The sequence below is a fragment of the Podarcis vaucheri genome (assembly GCF_965113315.1).
Source record: "Podarcis vaucheri genome assembly, chromosome: 16".
NCBI classification, from domain to species: Eukaryota; Metazoa; Chordata; class Lepidosauria; order Squamata; family Lacertidae; genus Podarcis; species Podarcis vaucheri.
In genome coordinates, this window is record NC_138754.1 from 31250493 (window position 1) to 31267257 (window position 16765).

General features: G+C 47.6%; 1 protein-coding gene and 1 long non-coding RNA gene across 5 annotated transcripts in view; both read left to right on the forward strand.

Annotated features, from left to right (window-relative positions):
- LOC309521217 overlaps positions 1-16765 on the forward strand; it is a 57190-nt gene that overhangs the window by 17461 nt on the left and 22964 nt on the right. The window lies entirely within an intron of this gene.
- TBX1 (T-box transcription factor 1) overlaps positions 1-16765 on the forward strand; it is a 50122-nt gene that overhangs the window by 17376 nt on the left and 15981 nt on the right. For all 4 annotated transcript variants that reach the window (XM_082203213.1, XM_082203211.1, XM_082203212.1 and 1 more), the window contains 3 exons: positions 3980-4081; positions 13309-13480; positions 15525-15680. In XM_082203213.1, coding sequence (XP_082059339.1) covers positions 3980-4081; positions 13309-13480; positions 15525-15680 — 430 coding nt within the window. The remainder of the gene's footprint in view (positions 1-3979; positions 4082-13308; positions 13481-15524; positions 15681-16765) is intronic.

The window sequence follows — 16765 nt, forward strand, 5'->3', positions numbered from 1 at the left end:
CCCAGTCTCCTCTGCACACCTTCGCTGGGGTGCAAAGGTTTGGGGCTGCTGCCAGAGCCATTGGTTGCGCTGGGGCATTTCGCCCCCAGTAAGAGTTAATGCCCCATGCGATGCTGCTAACTTCCGAGTCCTGCATCCTGCTCAGCACGGAGTACCAGAAAACCTCGGAGACGATATGCCCTAACAACTGAGGGAGGGAAGAAGAAGCGTCTTACAGAGCGATTTTCGGCGAAGTTAGCACCGTTCGTGGAGCTTATAAAGGGGCTTCGTGGGAAAGGCTGTAGCTGAGTCTCAGAGCATCTCCAACCCTGGAGAATGGCTGCCAGTCAGTGTAGACAGTGCTGAGGCAGATGGACCAATGAGTGTGAGTCCATGGGAGGCAGCTTCCTGTTCGCGTATGTATGTCACACTCGGGCAAACTGGAACAGGATCGCCTTCTTATGGAGCGCAAACGCTTTTCCTGCCCCGGGAATGCGCCAATCCACCGGAACTTCTTCCACAGTAAATCTGTTGGCCTTTAACGTCCCACTGGGCGGCTCTTCGCTTGCTTTTGGTGCAACAGAATCACGCTGGCACCCTTCTGCAAGCTGGGGCGCTCATCCTGGAGATGGGAGGGGGAATCCTTCCCAAGCCAGGATGCCGCGCATATTTGTGCAGGCTCCAGACAACCCCCCGGGGGGAAACGTGGGCGGAGAACCAAGCGCTTTGCATCAGGCTCAAGCGGCGCTGTTTCACCTGGCCGGTCCACATCCGTTCCCAATGTTCAAGGGTCTTATGTTGTCCGACGTTCGCCCTATGCAGAGTAGACCCATTAAAACTGAAGGACTCGACTAACTTGGGTGTTTTCATTTTAATGGGTCTACCCTGAGTGCAACTTGAGGGGGCGAAGAAGCTCGCCGCACTTAGAAGAGAAGCATGCTGGATGAAAGGCGAGGCAGAATCCTTCTCCTGATGGATTTCTGCTTGCAAGGGTTTTGAATTCATTACACCGCGGAGAAGCCGCCACCAGCAGCCTGAGGCGGCATAGCCTGGGCCCTGGGAGCGGGACATGTGCATGTGGGACCTGATCCGAAGCTGCTGAATCTCGGGAGCAGCGTGCGTCCTCGGAAGAAGTAGAGGAGGAGGGTGGTACCCACGTGGGCGAAGGTCGGCCTATTAAGAGTTCCTCAGGCTGCTTTCACTTTCCTCTTTTGGCCCCTAGAATTGTATTTTTTTTTATGGGGGGGAGGGAGGGGAGACATCCAAAGCTCAGAGAGAGAGGAAAAAATCCAGCCCCGCTAGAAGCGAAAATATTTGGATTTATAAGTTTAAGCAGATGTTTGCCACTCCCTCTTCCGAAGAAAGCCACACTGAAGTCAAAGGGATTTAAGTGTCCTTTTTGGCACCGCTGCGCTATTCTTCTCTGTGACCAGCATCTACATTTCCGGTGCCCCTAAAATACCACGAAGCTGTAACAAGGGAGAACGGGGTGAGAAGAAACAATGAAACACACAATTGGCACATTTGCAAAGCTAAGCTGGGCGCTCCCCGTATGGTTTCAGATTGGATGTGTGGAGTACCAACTCTGAATGGAGACGAGAGAGAGCGTGAGAGCAGTGTATTGGTCTGTGGGGTGGGGAATACCTTTCCGTAGGGCCAACCAAAACATAGTTGTGAGCAAGCTTCTGGATCTCACAGAGCTCTTCTGTGAAGAAGTGGCGTGGGGGAGTCGGAACTTTGCTCTCCATCATCTTTGGATGCAATAGTTGTTGGTCCTACAGCAACCTTACTCCCCACTGCCAAAAAAAAAATGATCCAACGCGGCTTCCTTTCATTTCCAGTTTATCCACTTCTAACAAACAACTTCTCTCTATGTTGTGCATGAAGGAACAACATAGGAAGGCCCTTGGTTCACCTCGCGCTCTATACAGTGGTACCTCGTGTTACAGACGCTTCAGGTTACAGACTCCGCTAACCCAGAAATAGTACCTCGGGTTAAGAACTTTGCTTCAGGATGAGAACAGAAATTTTCCTCCGGCAGCAGCGGGAGGCTCCATTAGCTACAGTGGTGCTTCAGGTTAAGAACAGTTTCAGGTTAAGAACGGACCTCCATAAAGAATTAAGTTCTTAACCCGAGGTACCACTGTAGTCTACACCAGGCTTCCTCAACCTCGCCCTCCAGATGTTTTGAGACTACATTTCCCATCATCCCTGACCACTGGTCCTGCTAGCTAGGGATCATGGGAATTGTGGGCCAAAAACATCTGGAGGACCGAGGTTGAGGAAGCCTGGTCTACACGCCCTGCTGCGGCTCTCCCAACCCCCCGACGGGTGCTCCTTCCTACCATCCCTTTTTCTGCAGTAGAGCATAAGACTCCATCTCAGGGCCATCGTGGGTTTGAGCCCCACGTCGGTCGAAACATTCCTGCGTTGCAGGGGGGGGGGGACTAGATGACCCACGTGGTCCCTTCCAACTCTGCATGCAACTCAGTGAAATCTACCCCTGCCCCTTTAAACCGGAGATTGAATCAGAGCACTCACTGGACTACTAAACTGCGCACGCTCTCCATGCGCTTCCAGTAGCATGTTTACGACAGGCAGACAAGGGCTGCGCGCACACACGCCACGCGTTTAAAGCGCACAGCTCCCCAGCTCCCCAAAGGACCATGGGAACTGTAGCTTAAGGGTGCTGTGACTCGAAGCCCTGTGGCGGGTAAACTATAGTTCCCAAGATTTCTCGTGTGTGTGTGTGTGATGTAATCTGCTTCAGATGTATGGTGCGTAACCAGCCGAGGAGAGCATTTTATAATGCTACCCAAAGTCCCACGGGTTTTAAGCGCTCGGAACTGCCTCTTCTGACGAATCTTTCTTCTGATCCTCCTAACCTGTTCTTAGGGCATTGCCAGCCTAACTAACCAACATTACCCTGACAGGCTGGCGACGCTTACCCAAACCTTTGTCACAACACAGGCGCTTGGATTTAAACTCATCTCTACGCCCGCCACTAACGCCACTTTCTTTCCGAGAGAAGGGACGGGCTTCAAAGACTGAATGAATTTATTATTTCGGTCCCAGACCAGTTCCAGCCCACAAACAATATCAAGGAAGTCATACAACACGATAGGGATACATTTGAATTTGCAATTAGGTATAATTAGGTATTGCAGGCGCAATTAGTTTTGTCTTACACGGGCTGGAAGGTTTTCTCCCCGGTTCCACTGAGACTTGCATTTGCTGCCTGGGTCGTGCGTAACCACCTTCCAAACGCCAGGGTGAGGAGCGCAGTTGAAGCTGCCTCGCAGAGTCACGCCAGGAAAAGGCTAGCTGTCCATTTACCCCAGAACTGCTTAGTACAGTGGTACCTCGGGTTATATACGCTTCAGGTTACATACGACTCTGCTAACCCAGAAATAGTGCTTCAGGTTAAGAACTTTGCTTCAGGATGAGAAGAGAAATCGTGCTCTGGCCGCGCAGCAGCAGCGGGAGGCCCCATTAGCTAAAGTGGTGCTTCAGGTTAAGAACAGTTTCAGGTTAAGTACGGACCTCCGGAACGAATTAAGTACTTAACCCGAGGTACCACTGTATGTTTGACAGGCAGCGGCTCTCCAGGTAGCTGGGCCTTCAAATAAAAGGATCCAACAACCGCTCGCACAGCGTGTGCGCTACAGCAAGGCTCCTTGGTAGACCATCCGCTTTGCAGGCCTCTCCAGGTGGAGGAGAGACCCCGCCGCAGGTCTAAAATCCCGGAGAGCAGCTGTCAGTCGGTGTAGGGATGATGCTGAGCTAGGTGGCCCGATGATCTGACTCGCTATGAGACAGCTCCAGCGCAGCCGCTTCTAATCCGTGGATCGTTAGGGCAGCGCCCAGTCGGGTCAGATGTGTTGGTTTGGTTTGTTTTCCCACGTACCTCGCCATCCACCGGGTGCAGGCAGGATCAGAAAAAAAACGTTTTTCTGTAACTGGCTCATCACCTGCGCTGTCCTTTCCTTCCCTAATCCAGGAGGATGTTCCCCACCTTCCAGGTGAAGATTTTTGGGATGGACCCTATGGCAGACTACATGCTCTTGATGGACTTCGTACCGGTGGACGACAAGCGATACCGGCAAGTACTTCTTTCCGCCCATCTTCCGGCGTTGGAAGCAAAGATTCTCATTAAGGGAGCCCAAATCGGCGCTCAGCAAACTTTGGAGTCCCGCGCAGCTCTGGGAGGCTAGGGAGCGCTTGTTCAGCGCTTTGCACTAAGCGGTTTACAAGTATATAAATAAACCCCAGACTCCCAAACTCCGCCGACTTTGGAGTGAGCCCCGTTGAATTCAGTTAGGACTCGCTTCTAAATGGATATGGTGGTGAGGATGGTGTTGCAAGGTCATTTGGGGGCAGAGTTGTGGGGCTGGAGTCGCCAGTGGTTCTTTTGGGGTTTGCTAGTGTTCAAGCTGTAGGATGTCGTGTTTTCACGTTCTCTTAAAATCAAAGTCTAAGGGGCGATTGAAAATATTAGGAACCAATGCAAAACAAACAAAACAAACAAAAACCTTTTTTTAAAAAAAAATCCCAAAACTGAGTTCGATATAAGCACTCGTAAATCCCAGATCAGGACAGTTTGTTTATTTATTTATCTAATGGATTCTCATTTGCATGGCTTTATTCCCTTATATAAACCAACCCACGAGGGAGCTCAAAAGCTGTAAATTCACAATCTCTCCATGCATCATGTTCTAGAATTCTTGCCCTTCCCTGGAGACGGGAAAGTAACTTTTCCGTCGTGCAGCCCGATGCAGGCTTACTCTCCCCAGCTAAAGTGTCCCAAAGCCTACCACAGCCCGGCCCTACCTATCTTTACTCACGAGCAAGTCCCATTTATATTACTTGGGCTTTACTTCCAAGATAATTCACGCTTATAATTGCAACATTGAAAGTAGAAGTTGAAACACACACACACACCCCACCCCTCTTTTGGACTGCCGCTCCGCTCGAGCATATCGTTTCAGCGACACTGACACGCCTGGGCGCATTCCGACGTGCAAACACTTTCTTGCGTGCCAATGCCGTGGGAATGTGGGGAGCGGTGGCTCAGATGAGGGATAAGTCGCGCGGGAGGGGAGAGAGGGGAAAACACTCCCCACGGGATCCCTTGGCTCGGCAGAACCGGCAGCTTTGAGCCCTGCCATTCCAACGCGCAGGAATGCCAAGCCCGGATGGCGATTACATCCCAATTTTACTGCCTCTTTTATCGTGTTTTCGCTCCGAGGCCTCGGCAATTTGTCAGCGATTATCTCCAATTTTGTACTCGGTAAAAGAATCCGCCTCACGGCCATCCTTCCAAACGGGTTCGGTCGGTGGAAGTCGATTTCTGGCTTGCAGGCCCTTAGGAATCGTGGGTGGGATCATCGGGTTGACTGAGAACCAACCCACCCCCCTCCGCCCGATCCATCCACCCCCAAACTCGGGAGAATTTAATTGGCCACAATCTGTTGTCTGATACAACACTCCTATGCGTGTTTATTCTGTAGGTTCTGCTGCGTTTAGGATCCTGCAGTCCTCCATTGCAACTGCTGCGTACATCAGTCAGGAAGGAAGCAGCAGCCGGCTGAAAGGGAACTGGGTGTAGAGTCTGCGATCCTGTAGGCAGCTACTGAGGAGTAAGCCCCATAGAGCGCAGGACTTTGGAGCAGGGCCCCGTCTATTAGAATCTGGTGTCCCATATTTCAAAGGAAGAAAATCATCACCATTATCATTTTATTATTTATTAATAGTTAATGTACATATATGGTACATTTCTAGTCGCTCTCCATCTTTGCACAGTTTAATCCTGGTGTCCCGAAACTAGCACCCTTGTAAGCACCTGGTCTTCTGAGTCAGATAATAATAATGATAATAATAATCCACTTAAAGTCAAGCTAGGCTTCTCAGCAGTTCATAAGAACCAATTACATAAGCAATAAAAAAAACAAAAACCCATAATTAAAACTCACAAAATAACAATCCCATTAAAAACACATCGCCAACATGGTGTCCTGAATATTTTTTGGACTACATTTCCCATCATCTCTGACAACTGGCCATACTGGCTTGGGCTGCTGGGGGCAGGAGTGCAACAACATCTGCAAGGCACCTACACTGACTACTTGCCATCAAAAGAGGTGTGTCCTCATAAGACAATGTCTAAAGTGATCTAAGTGCACCGCTGACATAGACATGTTGACGAGAGCAGTAGACGGGACATATAAGAATGTGAAGTGGGGGAAACTGGGGAGACACATTTTAGGCAACAAGAGCCTCTGTCTCAGGGGTCAGCAAACTTTTTCAGCAGGGGGCTGGTCCACTGTCCCTCAGACCTTGTGGGGGGCCAGACTATACTTTTTTTGGGGGGGAGGGGGAATGAACGAATTCCTATGCCCCACAAATAATCCAGAGATGCATTTTAAATAAAAGCATACATTCCACTCATGTAAAAACACCAGGCAGGCTCCACAAATAAGCCAGAGATGCATTAAATAAAAGGACACATTCTACTCATGTAAAAACACACTGATTCCTGGACCATCCACAGGCCGGATTTAGAAGGCGTTTGGGCCAGATCCGGCCCCGAGCCTTAGTTTGCCTACCTATGCTCTATCTGTCCCCCAGTGCAAGGATGCATCCTCCCCCCGCCCGCTTCCTCTTCCTCTGGGGAGCTGCTTGGGGAACAGCTCAGTGCTTTGCAGCCAGGAGGTCCCAGTTCCATCCCCGTTATCTCTAGATAGGGCTTGGAGAGACTCCCTGTCCATGCCAGTGTGGCATGGTGGTTAGAGTGTTAGACTAGGACCGGGAGGTAAAGGTAAAGGGACCCCTGACCATTAGGTCCAGTCATGGCCAACTCTGGGGTTGCGGCGCTCATCTCACTTTATTGGCTGAGGGAGCCAGCATACAGCTTCTGGGTCATGTGGCCAGCATGACTAAGCTGCTTCTGGCGAACCAGAGCAGTGCACGGAAACGCCGTTTACCTTCCTGCTTTGATGTGCTTTCAAACTGCTAGGTTGGCAGGAGCAGGGCCGAGCAACGGGAGCTCACCCCGTCGCGGGGATTCGAACTGCCGACCTTCTGATCGGCAAGTCCTAGGCTCTGTGGTTTAACCCACAGCGCCACCCACTTGGTTATGAAGCCGACTGGGTAATCTCTGCCTCTCAGACTAATCTACCTCACAGGGCTGTTGTGAAGATTAAGGAAGGAGGGAGATAACCACATGTGCCAGATCCTTGGAGGAAAATAAAAAGACAAATACTGTAAATAATAACTCAGGAGAGCCACTGCCAAGACTGATGTTCTGACTCAATATAAGCCAGCTTCCTATATTCCCCACCTTCACACCCATCCTCCCCCTGTTATAGGCTTTGACTCCCCCCCCCATGCCTAGGGTTTTCAAAGACCCAGTGAAAGGAGCATTTATGCGTTTTGCTCCAGGTCCAAGGCGCCTGGCAGAAAAACAAAAAAACCTGCTCCTATGAAATCCCGATGCCAAAGATGTAAATATTTAGACAGATCTCCAGCTTCCCAGGGCATTTCAGAAATGTTTGCTTGTCAAAGGCAATGGGATATAGAACATCTAATTGAGGATCTCTCTCTTTTTTCTCCCTTTCTCTCCCTCCCACCCTCTCCTTCCCCTCCATTTTTTTTTTGGCAAGTGATGGTTCTGCTCAACTCCGAGGCGAGAAGATTCTCCCTCTGAGCCAAAGCAGACTTTTAAATAAACAATCACAAAAAGAGAATGGCACTCTCTTGGCACTCTCTTGAATCAATGTGGACTTTGGGGAAGATAAAAACATGCAGAAAGAATAAATTGGTGGCAGGTTTTGCTGGAAACCTGCTTTGAGACTGCATTGATTTGAGCTAAGTTTCCACTGAACTCAATGGGCCTTACTTCTGAGTAAAAGGTAAAGGTACCCCTGCCCGTACGGGCCAGTCGTGTCCGACTCTAGGGTTGTGCGCCCATCTCACTTAAGAGGCCGGGGGCCAGCGCTGTCCGGAGACACTTCCGGGTCACGTGGCCAGCGTGACGAAGCTGCTCTGGCGAGCCAGCACCAGCGCAGCACACGGAACGCCATTTACCTTCCCGCTATAAAGCGGTACCTATTTATCTACTTGCACTTAGGGGTGCTTTCGAATTGCTAGGTGGGCAGGAGCTGGGACCGAAAGACGGGAGCTCACCCCGCCGCGGGGATTCAAACCGCCGACCATGAGATCGGCAAGTCCTAGGCGCTGAGGTTTTACCCACAGCGCCACCCACGTCCCCTACTTCTGAGTAGATATGCATAGATGTCAACATATTTAACTGTTGGGATGACATTTAAACCAATTACTGTTTCAGCATGCATCTCTCTTGATTCGGGTGAGGCATGCCAAATGATTCTCTCTTTTTTTTAATAGAAAGATCACCTTTGCTAAGATGGGTCGGTGCTGATTTCAGCGTTAGACAGACATTTTCGAGGCAGAATGCCTGTAAATATCAGCTGCAGGGAATCATAAGTAGAGAGTGTTCCTGGGACATTCAGTTCCTCTTTGCATTTGGTTCTCCAATGTAAGGACAGAATGTCAGACAACATGGGCCTTTGGCCTGTCCTAGCAGGGCTGTTGTTATATTCTGACCATATCTCCATTGGGCCCTACTGACTCAGTGGCCTAGGAAGGATGCTGGTGGCACTGTGGGTTAAACCACAGAGCCTAGGACTTGCCGATCAGAAGGTTGGCGGTTTGAATCCCCGCGACGGGGTGAGCTCCTGTTGCTCGGTCCCTGCTCCTGCCAACCTAGCAGTTCAAAAGCACATCAAAGTGCAAGTAGATAAATAGGCACCGCTCCGGCCGGAAGGTAAACGGCGTTTCCGTGCGCTGCTCTGGTTTGCCAGAAGTGGCTTAGTCATGCTGGCCACATGACCCGGAAGCTGTACGCCGGCTCCCTCGGCCAATAAAGCGAGATGAGCGCCGCAACCCCAGAGTCGGCCACAACTGGACCTCTAATAGTCAGGGGTCCCTTTACCTTTACCTAGCAGGGCTGTTGTTATATTCCTACCATATCTCCATTGGGCCCTAACAACTCAGTGGCCTAGGTGTCCAGAGATCCCTTTAGCTTGAACCAGCAGGACTCTTCTAATGTTCTTAACTTCCTAAGAATCTGATCAGCTGTTCCCACCAACTTATAGACCTCATACTAAAATATTACAGCTTCTTTGCAAGCTAGTGGTTGAGAAGCTACAAGAGCAGAAAGTGAAGTTGTTCCCATCACACAGAAGGGAAAGCAAAGCCTGACACTTCACACACCCACATGTTAAAGTTCAGAAATGAAAGGCCCTTTCTGGAAGACTTCCACTCTGACTTTGGAGCTCTTTTCTCTCATCCCAGATGTCCACGCACTGCTTTTGGTTACTCTGTGGTGAAAGGAACTCTCTGCCCATGGTCAACGGCACCCTCTAGTTACCATCATTTTGCGTCTTTCAAGGCGACGTGCTGGCAATGAGAACAATTTTTTTGGCTGAGCAGTGGCTCAGATGTTGCCCGGCCTCTGGCTGTGGTAGGTCTCTTTGTCTCGCTTCCAAGTTCCTTTGCCAAGGGCTCCCTAGATTAAAGCTACAGCCCTATACAGATGCAATACTTGACTGTCCCACAATTACCACATATTTGCTTAGTTTCCTTGTGGGGCAGGCAGAACAGTCCAAGTTACTCACTGCTGCCGCCAGAGCTCTGAAACATGGGAAAGGGGTCTCCATGTCTACTGCCCAGCCACAGATCGGGCCTGATCTGTGTGCTAGCTCCAGGTTGGTGCAGCGATTACATTTGCATGGAGCCCAGTACCGGCTGGCACTGGCTGGGATACCAGCTTGGGATCTGGTGGATCTTGGACCATCTCAGTCCTGCCCCCCAACAGAGCGCCCCATTTTGGGGCTTTCAGCTCTGGATGGGATGGTGTTCCTTCTGCCTATTACTGTTGAAATCAAATATACCTACAAAGCTGATATTTTGTCACCTGCTCAAAAATTTTTTGTTTCACCAAGTGCTTCGTCAGTGCTGACCGTTTGTTCTGGATTTTACGATTTTATAATTTCTTTATAATTTAATACATTTATTTTGCTTTAAACAAATACAGATAAACAACCAAAATTACAAAAGAAAAATCAACAATAATAATAATAATAATAATAATAATAATAATAATGGAAAAAGCTAAAAAAAACTACAAAAAATATCAGAGTACATGGCATAGAACATAAGCCATTATGGGAAAGAAAAAAGAAAAAGGAAAGAAGAAGGAGGGGGGAAAGGGGGGGAGAGGAAAATGAGCCAAAACACAAGAAGGCTCGTCTATTGCACACTTCCGTCAAGGTCACAACAGATCATTATTCTTATAAATTCTCTCTATCTGCATTCCATACCGCATCTTGGTATCAGGGAACATTTCCCTATTTTATAATTTCTTGTACACCACCACTATTATATATTACCGTATATACTATATACTAATATGCAGGTTTTGGTGTCTTCGGGTGTCTTCCCGTGTAAGAGTCGGGGTGTCTGGGCGACGTTTCGACGAGGTCTCACTCGTCATCTTCAGGCTGGTGCTTTCGGCTTCTTGTTACTGGAACAGAGCAGAATCTGGTGTTTGAGTTTCTATAAATACTGTTGAGGGGTGTGGTGTATAGCCTCCAACGTTCTGGGCAGAGAGGAAGTTCCTAGATTAGTGTGCCTTTTCTTCTTTTGTTCCTTAATTACTTGAGGGATATCTTGAGTGATTTCATGAGTGATATTCTGAATACCACTGGGTGGGTCATTAAGTGTAGATTAGTTGCTAAAGCTTTCGTGTCTTGACCTCTTGAGCTTGTGAAGAGTTTTTCTGAGAAGATGGCTGTGCTGCATTTAGTTGTGCTCTGGCTTGGCTTCGTGTATAGGGGCGAGCTGTGATTTTGTGCCTTGTGCCAGCCAGATCTGTGTAGGGATTGCAGGGGGGTGCAGCATCCGGAGGTGCCACTATAGTTTGGCTACTGGATGGAGTCTGTAATATGTCTGTGGAGAGGGTCTGGGTTTGGGTCTGGTGTGGTTGATTGGTGACGGCGTTCTGTGTGCCTCTGGTTCTGGTGTCGGTTTTTGTGGGGAGGGCTAATTTCCAGATGTCTGGCAGGCGGGACGTGTCGTCACGCTTGTTCATGTTGTGAGGGTGTTTCTCTATCTCGATGGCTTCCATGATTATTCTCTTGTGGTGATGTTCCATGTTAAAGAGCAATTTGGAATCTGCAAAATTAATTTCGTGTCCTGTTTCTTTCATGTGTTGGAAAAGAGAGGAAGTTTTTTCTTCTTTTTTGACGGCATTCTTGTGTTCTGCGATACGTGCATTTATTCGTCTGTTTGTTTGTCCAATGTACGTGGCTGGGCAGACTTTGCAGGGTATTTCATAGACCCCTTGGTTTTCCAGCTGGATTTTGTCTTTTGGGTTTCTGAGGATATTGGCTATTTTTTGGTTGGTGCAGAAGGCTGTTTTGATATTGTGTTTATGGAGGATTTTGCTAATTTTGTCTGTAGTGCCCTTGATATAAGGAAGGAGGGCCATGCCATTGTTTTCTTCTGTGTCTTGGTTTTTGGGGGGTGTTTCTTTTTGGATTAGCTTCGTAACCCTGTTTTTCTGGTATCCATTGGCGATTAACACATTTGAGAGATTCTGTAACTCAGTTGTCAAGTGGTCTTTGTCAGCCAGGCGTTTGGTTCTGGAGATGAGAGTCTTGGCTACGGAGTTTATTTGTGCAGGGTGGTGGTGTGATTGTGCATGTAAGTAGCGGTTGGTGTGTGTTTTTTTCCGGTAGATAGTGTGTCCTAGGGAGCCATCAGGTTTTTTGTAGATTAGGACGTCAAGAAAGGGGAGTTGGTTGTTGTCTTCTATTTCCATAGTGAATTGTATTTTGGGGTGTAGGCTGTTGAGATGTGTGAGGAAGCTATCTAGTTTTTCTTTCCCGTGTGGCCAAATTACAAAGGTGTCGTCAACATATCTGAGCCAAAGTTTGGGTTTGTGTTCTGACTTGTCTAAAGCATTGGTTTCAAAGTGTTCCATGTACAAATTTGCGATGACCGGTGAGAGGGGTGATCCCATAGGTGCTCCTTCTATCTGTTTGTATCTTTGTCCATTGTGGATGAAGTACGTGTTGGTTAGGCAGTGGTTGGTCAGGTCCAGGATGTATTTGGGGGGATTGTATTTGTTTTGGATGGCTGTCAAGGCTTCATTAATGGGTACTTGAGTGAAGAGAGATACAACATCGAAGCTCACAAGTAGGTCATCGGGATGTAGGTATTGCTTCTTTATTGTTTCTATGAACTGGAAGGAGTTAGTAACGTGTGAAGCGATGGATTCTGCATAGGGCTGAAGTTGCTTAGCGAGAAATTTAGCGAGATTTTGTAGAGGTGAGCCTATGGAGCTGACTATTGGTCTGAGTGGTGTTCCTTCTTTGTGTATCTTGGGGAGACCGTAGAGTTTGGGGCATCTGGATGATTTTTCTCTGGGGATGATTCTTAGCTGGATTTCTTCACTGATAGGGGAGGCTTTTATTTTGGATTTGGTGGTTTTTTCCAGATAGGTGGTGGGATCTGTTTTTATAGGTTGGTAGGTAGGGTCTTGGAGTAGATTTGATAGTTTTGCTTGGTAGTCCGATGTGTTCATCACAACAGTGGCGTTGCCTTTGTCTGCTGGGAGAATATATATATATTAGCAGATAGATAGATAGATAGATAGATAGATAGATAGATAGATAGATCGGCAGTTTATAAACACTATCATAAATTAAACCTCACTACAGTAGATGTGACCTGTGCCCAAATGCAATACTTACCTATTACCTTGAAGTTCTGCTTGTCCCCCACAAGGCTCAAGGCAGTGCGTGTGGTTTTCCTCCCTGCTCTCCCTCTTATCCTCACAACAACCCTTTGAGGTAGGTTACATTGAGAGAGAGCGGCTCAAGGTCACCCAGGGAGCTTCACGGCAGAGTGGGGACTTGTACCAGGGTCTTGCCTAGTAGGGTCTAACACCATTGCACCACACTGCCTCATACTGTTAAAAATGGTACACTATTGCTGCGCTAATTAAAAACACCTAAATATTTTTGAAGTCCATTGAGACAGGGTGATGCTGATTTCGACAGAGTAAATAAACAACCCGTTCTTTAAATTGGTTGTTTATTTAACCTATCTGAAGAACAGGGTGCCTATTTGATGTATCAAAATCGATGTTTTTACAAGTGTTGAATTCGCTGTTGGCAACGTAGATTCACAAATGTAAAACTTAGCATGGCGGCTAACCCACTGCTGGCTTTTCTCCCCATACAGATATGCATTTCACAGTTCCTCCTGGCTGGTGGCTGGCAAGGCAGACCCTGCAACTCCAGGGAGAGTCCATTATCACCCAGATTCCCCAGCTAGGGGAGCCCAGTGGATGAAACAGATTGTCTCCTTTGATAAACTCAAGCTCACTAACAATTTATTGGATGACAATGGACATGTAAGTGTTGTCTTGGAGAGGGCGAAGCTAACTGGGAAACATTGAACAATATAATAATGGAATGAGTCTTGGGTGTGGAATGGTTCTTGCAGTTGGGTGCTAAGTGGTGCTCTGTATCTGGCACATATCCTGCCAGTACAAGGGGATCTGCAACAGCTGCCTATAAGGCCATTTTAAGGTTCTGCTCCTTGCATAAAGGTAAAGGGACTCCTGACCATTAGGTCCAGTCGTGACCGACTCTGGGATTGATGCGCTCATCTCACTTTATTGGCCAAGGGAGCTGGCGTACAGCTTCCGGGTCATGTGGCCAGCATGACTAAGCCACTTCTGGCGAACCAGAGTAACACACGGAAACGCCGTCTACCTTCCCACTGGAGCGGTACCTATTTATCTACTTGCACTTTGATGTGCTTTCAAACTGCTAGGTTGGCAGGAGCAGGGACCGAGCAATGGGAGCTCACCCCGTCGCGGGGATTCAAACCGCCGACCTTCTGATCGACAAGTCCTAGGCTCTGTGGTTTAACCCACAGTGCCACCCGTGTCCCTGCTCCTTTTATACAAAGCCCTAAATGACTCTGGACTAGAAACGCCCCCCCAACACATTTTACCTTCTGCTCCTCAGTGAGTGCACTACAATCAGCTAATAGAACCCAGTTGGTTATCAGCTCATGGTAACACAGAGGTGGACTTTTCTACTGCTGACACCAGTGTTGTAGAAACCCCTCCCTGATGAAATATGAGAAGCCCCATCATCATTGGCATTCTGCTGGCCCCTAGAGACACTGCAGTTTCACAAGTCTCCCGCTGAACTGAACTTCTGATTTTATTGTTTACACTGTTTGCTTTTTAAAAAAACCAAAAACACACCATTGTCATGCTTTTTAAACTGCTTGTTCGTTGCATATTTTTCTTGAAGACATTTTGGTGCCCAAGCAGGTTGCCTTGTTTAATTTGCACGAGAACAACTTGCAAACCTGAATGTATTTATTTGAGAGCCCAGGCCCTCCGAAATTACGGCAGGCAGAAGCATGGTTCAAAGTGTCCTGGACTTCAGAATGCATAACTTTTTGATGGGGCTGCTTCCTTCTTTAGTGGCACCCATCAAAAAAACTAAGCTAGAAGAGATTGCACACCCTCCAAGCCACATTAATAAAATGTTTCAATCAAAATCATTGGGATTTACTGACTCAAATAAAGAGGCTGTGTGGTCAAAAGGCCTGGTGTGAGAGAGAGAGAGAGAGAGAGAGAGAGAGAGTGAGTAGCTAGCACAGGTGTGTAGTACCTATGGTCTAATCACTGCTTCTCAGCCTAGCCATCTCACAGGGATGTTGTGGGAGTTAAATGAGGAGGTGGAGAATCATGGGTGCCACCTGGAGCTCCTTGGAAAAAATGTGGAATATTGGCATCCGTTGACACAATGAACAAATAATGTTTAGGTATCCTGGTTCCTAATTGTATAGCGCTTTGTACACCAGCATCATCACCTTGAACTTAACCCAGTAGCTAACTGGCAGCCAGTGCAGTTTTCTCAGCCGTGGCATTGATATTTTGCTCCAGATTTCTTTTTTTCCTTTTTTTGGGGGGGGGGGCACAGTGATTTCATAAATAAATCCACCCACATGATTTACATTGCACACCAGTAGACCTTGTTGAGTCCTTCTGCGGTCCAGATGTCTCCTCAAAGTTAGGGGTGCACAGATTGACCCCCCTCACCCCCAGTCTGCCCCCTCTGTGGCATGGTATACTTCAGCTAGGTAATTTGAAACTCTGTATTTAATGGTCTTATGGGGGGGGGGAGGTATGGACTTTTCAGATGGGAATGTGAATTGCTTCACATACTTCAAAATATGGTAAGAAGCCAACTCTGCTGTGCTGGGGGGGGATTTCCTATCAAGCAGGGGCCCAGACGTCTGCCCCAAAGCCTTGCCCCCGATTGGCACCGCTGTCAGTTTCCTGTGTGGGACCTTCCTTTGCCTCTCTGCTTTCCATCTTGGTGTTGTAGAATGACTCAGTTACGATCTCCCTTGCTCGTTTTATCATCCAGATCATTTTGAACTCCATGCACAGATACCAGCCCCGCTTCCACGTGGTCTACGTGGATCCTAGGAAAGACAGCGAGAAATACGCGGAAGAGAACTATAAGACTTTTGTCTTCGAGGAGACCCGCTTCACCGCAGTGACCGCCTACCAGAACCATCGGGTGAGTATCTGGAGTTCATTATTGAGACACAAACCTTCCGTCCGGTACTTCATTTATCAGCAAAAGAAAGAAAGAAAAGAAAAAGCACCTTTCCCAACCTTCTCTTCGAGCCACATGATGGATGGAGAGCCGGAAAAGAGAAGGCAGGAGAGAGAGAGAGAGAGAGAAAGAAAGAAAGAGAGAGAGACATTGTTAAGAGCAGTCAATCAACTGATACTGGTTTTTTAAAAAAAATCCCACCAGCCACAAAACAACTATCCATAAAGTGCTTTAAGGTAACGTGTCCCCAGTTAAATCAGCTCAGATGTGATGAGACTACGCAGATAGGATCAAACTGGTTGAGATGCAAAAATTGCTTGCAGACTCCTTTGGAAGAAATGTATGAAATGCATTGCATAAGTTGGGCTCCAAAACCAATCTCTCCCCTCCCCCAAAAAAACCCAAGGAGGCAAACCTAAAAAGGCACTAAAGGAAATTACATTTGCAAGTGCTCTCCAGTTTCTCCTCCTACTATTACTATTGCTACTATTACTGTTACTATTTTAATGTATATACAAAACAGGCCTCTAAGCAGATATTATGCCCAGCACATTTTGAGTATAACAAGCTCTTCATCCAAGGCAGTTAAAATAATTCAGAAATTATTATTCAATCAGTTTCATAAAATGAAGAGGTGTTAACAGTGCCATGCTATATATACACACATGCATACTACTACTAGTACTACTATTACTACTAAAAAACCTTTATTGTCACTACACCACCTGTGTGCAGTGAAATTAAATGAGCCCCCCCCATTCACTCAGTCTTGTTCGCACTCAGAGGTAAGTCTCCTTGAGTTCAGTGGGGCTTACTCCCAGGTAAAGTGGGTAAAGATTATATAACTTGTCACTCTGCCATTTAAAAAGATTTCTGTGCCTCTGGGCCCTCCACACTCAGAACTGCCAAACTTCAAGGGAGCTTTGTTTGTGGTTTCTGTCGAGTGTGAATTGCCTCTGGAGAAGGAAAATGCAAGAGAGAAGGGGGGGGGGAACGTCTACACAACCAATTTTTACCAGCTTCCTATTAATATTTACTAGGCTTCC